At 42.5% G+C, this 8,322-nt stretch overlaps 1 protein-coding gene across 1 annotated transcript; it reads right to left on the bottom strand.

The window, feature by feature from the left end:
* Positions 1-1,388: 1,388 nt before the first annotated feature.
* LOC108044055 (homeotic protein empty spiracles) lies at positions 1,389-4,235 on the bottom strand. The gene is made up of 2 exons (XM_017122908.2): positions 2,776-4,235; positions 1,389-2,402 (listed from the first exon to the last, which is right to left on the bottom strand). Exons 1-2 carry the CDS (start codon positions 3,932-3,934, stop codon positions 2,053-2,055), a joined length of 1,509 nt encoding a protein of 502 aa, XP_016978397.2. The 5' UTR covers positions 3,935-4,235; the 3' UTR covers positions 1,389-2,052.
* Between the last annotated feature and the right edge of the window lie 4,087 nt (positions 4,236-8,322).

Raw genomic sequence — 8,322 nt, forward strand, 5'->3', positions numbered from 1 at the left:
GTTTCGTTTTCGGTCCCTTCGCACTGTTTTTCGTTCTACAGAAACATTTGAAGAGTGTTATTGAAAAGCAGGGCAGCAGATAAGCCCCAATCCAATATGCAAGGGGCGTGCCCCAGCCCCATTATTAATTACAGTTGCCCCCCGATATCTCGAGCTTCGAAGTTTCCATCAAATGTGCGTGCCCGCTAAGCAAACAAGATATGCCATTAGCCGCTGTTTTATAGGTAAATCCGCGATTCAAATCGCCACTGCAAAACATATAATTTGCCCGCTCTGATTTATGCCTTTTTCAATTGCAAAACTTTGTGATTGCCATAGCCCCCACAATCACCCCGATTTTATGGAGAGGGACCTTTGACAGAGTGCCACAATTTAGTGCTGTTAACAGCTAGTAATTAGACTCGTTAGGTCTGTTAATTAGCCATATCATCTAGTCCAATCGGGCCGGTTGCCTTGCAGTTTGCCCATTGCAATTAGCCACTGCATACTCATTAAATAGCCGATAGCGGATAGCCGATATATGATTGCCGATAACGATAAGAGCCCCCCTCGCCACCCGTTTATCCACAATTGTCGCATAAATTTGTGGTCCCATAATCATAAATTTGGCTTTTAAATCATTGGCACACCTCGGGTGGCTTATTAACCAGTTTTCACAGGGGGCTCTTTTCCACCTGAATCCCCCACTACCCCCCTTAAACCACCACCCCCGCCCCTTAGATCTCGCACAAACTGCGCTCAATTAAATTCTACATTAAAACACGATTTGCATTTTAAATTGTGCAATTAAAATGCTTATGAAATCTATAAGAAATAACGATCGCTAAATGCATTTTATAGTCGCCTTCCTCCCCATCTCTCCCTCTCCTTTTATGCCCCGTCCCACTTCCTCCTTCGCCGCACCTGTCACCAATCGAGTGGACAGAAACAGCAACAACAATGTTAAATGTCACCCGCTAATTAATTGATGGCGCATAATTTCCAACTCTGTCACACAGTGGGACGAACTCAATTAAAAGGGGGTGGAGATGCAAAAATAAAAACATGGAAACAAAAAAATATTATTAAATGAACATGTTAACTGAAGAAGGAAAGTAGAAATGTGACTTCCATTACATTACGCACATTTTTCGAATTCAAACCATTAACATTTAGAAATTTTATAATTTAATTAATTTTCGAATTGCTTTTAAACTAAATTTGTCCATCAAAAGATGGACTTAGTGTATACTACATATATTATGGTTATCTTATTAATTTTGATAAAGAATTAAAATGATTTTGAAATTAATATTCAATCTATTTCCAAATACAAATATTCTGAAAAGAGAAATGTACCCATACCATAGTCCCAAAATGAATCCAACGAACATTTTTTTTTAGATTTCTTTTCATAATGAATATTTTATATTTTATATGATAATATTTTTGTGTATTTCTTACAATCATGTTGTCTTGGCTTAGGAATAGTTACTAGCAACTAGGGCTATATATTAAACGGGCTTAAATAATATCCAGCTGCAGTTGAGCGACTCTAGAGGTTCGTGCTTAAGACTAAACATAAATAAATGCTAGATCGTCATACAATATACAAGAATTATACAATAGGTAGTGGCTTTGAGTACGATTTGTTCTGGAGAAATTCACTAATTAAAAGTAATGCTTGTCATGAATATTTACACGCTTAATTCATTAAATTTGTACAGTTATAGTTGGTGTCTAGCCTAAGGTTCTTTTTTAAGTGTTTTTTTTTCAGATATTTTGGAAAGAGAAAGAGGAAACAACTTGCTTTCTTTGAGCTCTACTCAATCTCGTTTCTTCGCAAGGATTTGGCACGGATCTTGAGAGAGGGAGATGGAGAGGGGTGTTTAATACTTTCCTATGTACAGCTAGCCTAAATGCCTTAAGAACGCTCTAAGAATATATCACAACAAAACAAACTATGTTACTTTCGCGTTGGCTCGACTGGGAACCCTCGAAACCGGAACTGGACCCCATCGCCAGGGTAAGGAACTCACGGACCGCCGCAGGATTGTCTCCTGTATTTAGGTTTTAGTGACTGGCGTCCAGCTCGTGCTCCTCATCGCTGGGACACTCGTCCATCTCCATGTCGATGAGCTCGTCGTCGTCCTCGTCGCCACTGCCGTTGTGCATATTCCTCTGCGATCCCTCGCCGCCGCCCTTCTCGTCCTCCTGCTGCATTCGCTTGTGCTTGGTCCGGCGGTTCTGGAACCACACCTTCACCTGCGTCTCCGAGAGATTGAGGGTCTGGGCCAGGGCCTTGCGCTCCGCCCCCACCACGTACTGGTTGCTCTCGAAGGCGTGCTCCAGCTTCAGCAGCTGCGAGGGGGAGAAGGCGGTGCGGATGCGCTTGGGTTTGCGGAACGGGGGCACCAGAAAACCTTGAAGAAGAGCAGAAAAGAAAGGGTTTTGGTTAGTCATCAGTTGTTAAAGATGATAAACTTAAGAGGAAATGAAGCTTCACTTTAGCAGCCATTGCATGTTACATACAAATTGGATTTTATTAAGTTTTTACTAATTTAAATATGAGAACCTTTTTATTATCAAGCAATCGTCTCATTAATATGTTAAATCACAAAAAGCCTTAAACTAAGACTCTTAATTGAATTCAAAATGAGTTTTATCAAGAGAAGAGATAATCCTTAGTGAATTGTATTTGGGATTGCAAATATTTGAACTTTACTATAAGTTTGACTTTAATTATTTAGATCTGCAATTATCCTAAATAGAAGAACTTATATCTGAGATACTTACTTCCAGGGAAACGGTGTGGGAAGATCCTTCCGTGGCGGCTGAGCAGCCAAGGGTACAGCTGATAGCTATCCCTGGCCATGCCCGGATTGGGCATGAACTGGGCGGCGTGGGGCGGCAGACCGGCGGCAGCAGCGGCAGCGGCCGCAGGACCCAGGACATGACCCGCCTGCAGGGCGGCGGCCATTTGGAACTGGGCGGCGGCAATGAGGTGCGGATTGTGCTGGGGCGGCAGCTCCGGCGGAGCGTTGATGTACGGCGGCAGGGCCTTGATGTCCGGCATTCCCGGTTGTCCTTGCGGCATTGGCGGTCCGCCGGGTCCCATGGGGAAGGGACGCACCAGGCCGGCCGGTGGCATGCCGGGCATCATCATGCCGGGACCCGCTCCTCCCGGATGCATCATGGCGGGCTTGGGATAGCTGGGCGGCTGTTGCTGTTGCGGGGGCGTGGCATGCGGACTGCTGATGAGCAAAGTGGGCGACGAAGACGGCTGCGACGATTGCGGGCTCACTGATTTCGGAGGAGTATGCGGTGGCTGGATGCGCTGGGCGGGATTCTCCGCCTGCTCCATGGCAGGTGGTGCAGGTGAGCGTTCGCGCTTGAGGGAAACCGGCATTTGGGGCTGCTCCGTTTCGGGGGAGAGGCGTGTCTGCAGCGGACTCAATCCGCTGGCCATGGCGGCATTGTGATGCAGTCGCTGCAACAGCTCCTGGATGTCCTGGTGGCTCTTGGGGGTGCCAGGATGCTGATGTTGCTGCTGCTGCTGTTGCTGGTGTTGCTGTTGCATGAGGAGGTGCTGGTGCAGAACGTGCTGCTGGGCGGGCGAAAGATGCGGATGCGGATGAGGCTGAGGTGGCAGATGCTGCTGTTGCTGATGCGAATACTGAAGTCCGTGGGCAGGGGGAGCCATCAGATGGTGCGGAGGTGAGCCGGGTATCAAAGTCAGAGTCGCGGGCGGAGTTTGGGGCGGCGAACCGGGCACATTTCGCTCGCCGGGCGGCGGACTCTGGGGTTCGGATGATAGCTCCGGCGTCGAATTGCCGGCGGCAGTGCTGACATCGTTGCCCACAATGGACTCGATGCTGAATCCGATCTTCTGCTTGGGCGTGGGCATCATGACGGCTGCAGCGGCGGTGGGAACCGGCGGAATCATCTTAGTCATAAATACGGCGGTTAGTTCGGCTATGTTGGCGGCTTTTTGGGGGGTCAAAACACGGTTCGTTCGTAATCCTCAGAAAAGTTCTTATGTTTTTCAACTCTTTATGTTGTTTCAAATATTTTTCACACTAAGCGACGCATTGGAGACGCTTGAATATATATACCAATGGAAATCACACACGCACTCGAGGTCTGGGGACTTTAACTTTATAGCGATCGACGCGCTCGTTTTTTTTTTTTTGGTCGGAAGACGGGGAATATAGACGTGTGCTCTCGACGACGTTCGATGTCTGAATAAATCCGGAGAGCGCGGCGGCACCACCAAGTGTGCGCTGCTCGAATGTCGGTGAGAGTGGTTGCCGTCTGCCTTTGGAAATCTCTCCCTCTCTCGCGCAGGCCAAACCAGTTTGTCGGGTCAGAAAGGGAGACATTATATAGCCACACTCTATAGCCATCTTGTTCATCCCTGCTTTGTGGATTTTATCTACCCCAGATATTGCATATCTGCATGGGAGTGAGTGAAATGGAGTGCTTACCGCGGGGCGGGACCAATTTAATGCGCTGCTCTTACCGCTGCCGACTTTTCTGCATATGGCTTCCGTTCGGTTGTTGTTGCTCTTGGCCTTTGTGTAATTTGGCTTAAACTGCCATTCATAGTTTTTGTTTTTGCGGCTGCATTTCTGGGCCGGAACGAGCGCTAAATGGAAATCTAATGCCAGGTGGTAAAATGTCTCTGTTTGCCGCAAGTTCGAAAGGGTTTGCCAGGCTTACGGGGATATCTTTTTTAAATATTTTCCATGTTCAGGGGATTTACTTGGAGATTTTGGTTGTGCAAATTTATAGTTTAGCCAGGTTTGTAAAGAGATTTTCAACAAATGGTTGCGTTATAGTAAAAATCCTTTTAGTAAAACCATTCTCTGATGAGAAACAAAAGGTTTAAGGAAGATATTAAATATAATTTTTTTGTTTCCTTAAAAGTGTTTTAATATAAATATTTCTTAATATTAATGTTTTAATCTAGTTCTTTTGTAGAATATTTGTTATAAATGAATAACAAAAATCTATATCCTTAGAATCAATATTGCGTTTAAACTTTTATGGATGCTGTGCAGTTAATAACTTAATAATTATATTTTAGTTTAACAATCTAAAAATTGAATTAAAGTAAAATGCTCGAAATAATTTTTAAAATATGTTTTTTGTAAGTTTTACAATATGGTCTGTAGTTGGATTTCCAATCCACATTAGCAATTCCACACCATGAATGCACTTCAATGCTGCTGTTCCAATAAATCATCGTCGAAAATTTCAATCGGGACAGTTTTATGACATGTGCTACCGGGTTATTTTTCGCTACGATTTACATGTTAATTTTTGGGCATTACTTTTTTTGGCACACGACAAAGTTTGCATAATTTATGTAGTGTCCGAATCGCAATTCCAAATCTAAATCAGAGCAGGTTCATCAATGGTCAAGACGTGATAAAAGTCTCACCCCGTCCCCTTTGCCAATACATATTTTCTATCAAATTCCAAAAGTTTTTTTTTAACACGATTGGCGTTGAGCAAATACAATTTGGTAGTGTTATTTCAACACTCTGTTATCAGTTAAGGCCTTGAAAATCGTCGCCGGGCTTGGAAGATTTATGGACTAGAAATCACAACAACAACTTGTGTGATTTCAATCTTTAAAAATGTTATGGTCGCTAATTAAGCCACGCATATTTACACATCGCTTTCGGTTCGATTCGATGCGAGGTATAAACAACTTTCGTGTCCATTAAAGCGTAATTATGTTGACTAATGGATTTTGATTACAAGGTGAAATGTTGCCGAAAGTTCAACGATTTTTGCTGAGTCGGTTTGATTTGCGGTCTAATGTTCAAAACGTGTGTGAAGCTAATTTTAGCTTTTGAGCGTAAGTTTCGATTATGTGAAAGTCCGTAGGAAATATTTCGGAAAGTTACAAAACTATCAAAAGTATATTATACAAATCTAATTTGCTTTTATAAATGAAACAACATACTTTTACATACTGCGTTTGTTTAGGTTGAGCTATTATGTAATAATGTGAAATGTAAAATGTTTAATTAGCCAGAAAACTGAACTGTTCTTATAGGTTTAGATAGATGGTACAATAACTTTCCAAGAGCATCTTTTCAATTTGTTAGAGCCAAAATTCCATGAATGTTTAAATTTTAGTTACAAGATTCCTCGTAATTGAACAACCAATACAACGTCTTATCATAATTAAGTTGGTGAAAAACGTAATTTACCATTTATTTTTGGTAATTTCACACGCCCACCGAGGCGAGGACCTCGCCGCAGGAGCCCCAGAAGCTGAAGGACCTGCGGCCAGCACAATCGTGCTGCTAATGAGCGAATAAAGATATCCTGATGCCGAAGTCAAGTGGCCAGCCAGAAATTCAGCAGTTGACCCCCTGCCAGGGTTCGCAAAACGAAACGAAAACCATAAAAAATGCAACAGAGCCTGGGGAAAACAAAGGGCACAAATGCATTTATTAGATGGAAATAAAGAGGAACACAATGCAGCAGCCCGAAAGGTGTCAAAATCAACAATTTTCAGCCTGCAAACAATTCCACAGAAACCGAGGCACAGCGTGATGCAATTTCACCTATTCGAACCTCCTTCCATACAAAATCCACAGTGTACAGTCCAATTCCCGATCCCAGTTCAGCTGAAAATTGGAAAGAGAAAAAACAGCAGTTTCACTTTTTTGTCTTTTTGTTTTTTCTCGCTGGGAAAACAATGAAAAACGTGGCAAATTTCCCTTTGTTCGATTCGATGCCCAGAAATTGTTGAGTAGCAACAAAACAAGACAACAGAAGACGAGAAAAATTGACTTTAATGATGATGAGTTGGCGTTTAGAGTGTGCGTTTTGGATTCATTTGAATTGAGTGTGTTTCCAGACCCATTTTCTCGGTTTTTTTTTTGGCACAAACACAGGGAAATCTCTCTGGGGGAGCCAAACGTTTAAATGTAATTAATTTCTGGCAACTCGATTGAAGGACAAGCGCCATCGCTAACTGCGGTTCCCAGAATACCATCGATCGATTTCACAGTTCTTCGTTATTTTCATATTTTTCCCAAAACGATCTACCGATAATTTGGGCGCTTGTAAATCCACGCGAGCCTAGAAATTATGATGGATCGACATCGACTTTTGTGGCTGCATTTTCACGCGTTTGTTGAGGAAAAATTGGATTTGGTAGCAACTGACAGCCGTTTTCGGGGACAGGGGGGCGTGTCAGCCCTAAGACCATCCAACAACTGGAATGTGATGAGCCTGCCGTTTTCCAGGAAAAATTCAAGAGGAGCCCAAATCCCATCTGAAGAGAGCACGCCACAAAAGGGTGCACCAGACCAAAAGGATCGGATAATTTGGAATTTCAGGCACGACACATCGGAGCCAATCAAGTTGGGAAATATTCCGAATTACCACAAAGCCGTAAAATCATATTAAAACACAATTTCTGGTCCACAACTGCGGTAGCGGGCCAACATCATAAAACATTTATATCTAATCCTTGACAATCATAAAAATTACACAAACGACATGATACAGCGCACGGAAAATCTGACAAAGACCAAGTGCCAGCGGCAAAAGAAATGTTTAAAATGTCGGAAAAGTGCTCGAGAAAAATAACGAAGGGCGGGCAGCGTGGAGAAAGCGAATAAACAGTAGTCAGGGAAATGTCATAAAAATGTCTGAGTCCCTATTGGAACCCCCTCACCACCAAACTATGCACTGAGAAAAACCTGATGCTATTATAATAAACCTTAAGTATATATATTAGTAAAGATAAAGACCATTCTTAAGTATATAAATTGTTCATGTTAGAATATAAATTTTTTTTTATCACTAATGTTTTTCAATGTCATTTAAAATATTATCTTATTTTCATATTTACAAAATATTACATCTCGGCTTCTATTTATTGTTTTACTAGGCCGTAAAATGTTTATTGTCATTTTTATTGCTAGCAAATAAGAAGAAATTACTTGCTGAAACCTCAGTTTAATTTGTATACCACTTTAGCAGGTTAATCAGAATAAGCCATTTATTTTAAAAATAAAACTGTTTGGTATTGATTATTGAGTTAAATGGAATAGGTATTTTTCACTGTGCATCTCCTCCGCTTAGAACGTGTGTGCAAAACAGTGGAAATAGTGGAAAACCATCCCAGATTCGAGGCATTTTTATGACACTTTCCGTAACGGGCATTCGAGCGTGGCCAGTAGAAGGACAGACAATCCTTTGACTCAGCTCGCAACTCGCAGCGGGCATAAAAAATATAGTAGTTGCCGAAATAAAATCAACGTAATGTTTATGACTTTTTACCGGTACACTATGGTGTGGCTCTGCTCC

This window comes from Drosophila rhopaloa, unplaced genomic scaffold (assembly GCF_018152115.1).
Source record: "Drosophila rhopaloa isolate 14029-0021.01 unplaced genomic scaffold, ASM1815211v1 contig_167, whole genome shotgun sequence".
Taxonomy (NCBI): domain Eukaryota; kingdom Metazoa; phylum Arthropoda; class Insecta; order Diptera; family Drosophilidae; genus Drosophila; species Drosophila rhopaloa.

What these genes read in the sequence shown, in the direction of transcription:
- LOC108044055 (XM_017122908.2), bottom strand. Translation starts at nt 3,934, where the DNA reads ATGACTAAGATGATTCCGCCGGTTCCCACCGCCGCTGCAGCCGTCATG. An exon ending in CCCACACCGTTTCCCTGGAA is followed by an intron (nt 2,403 to 2,775) that starts GTAAGTATCTCA and finishes CTCTTCTTCAAG; the next exon opens with GTTTTCTGGTGCCCCCGTTC.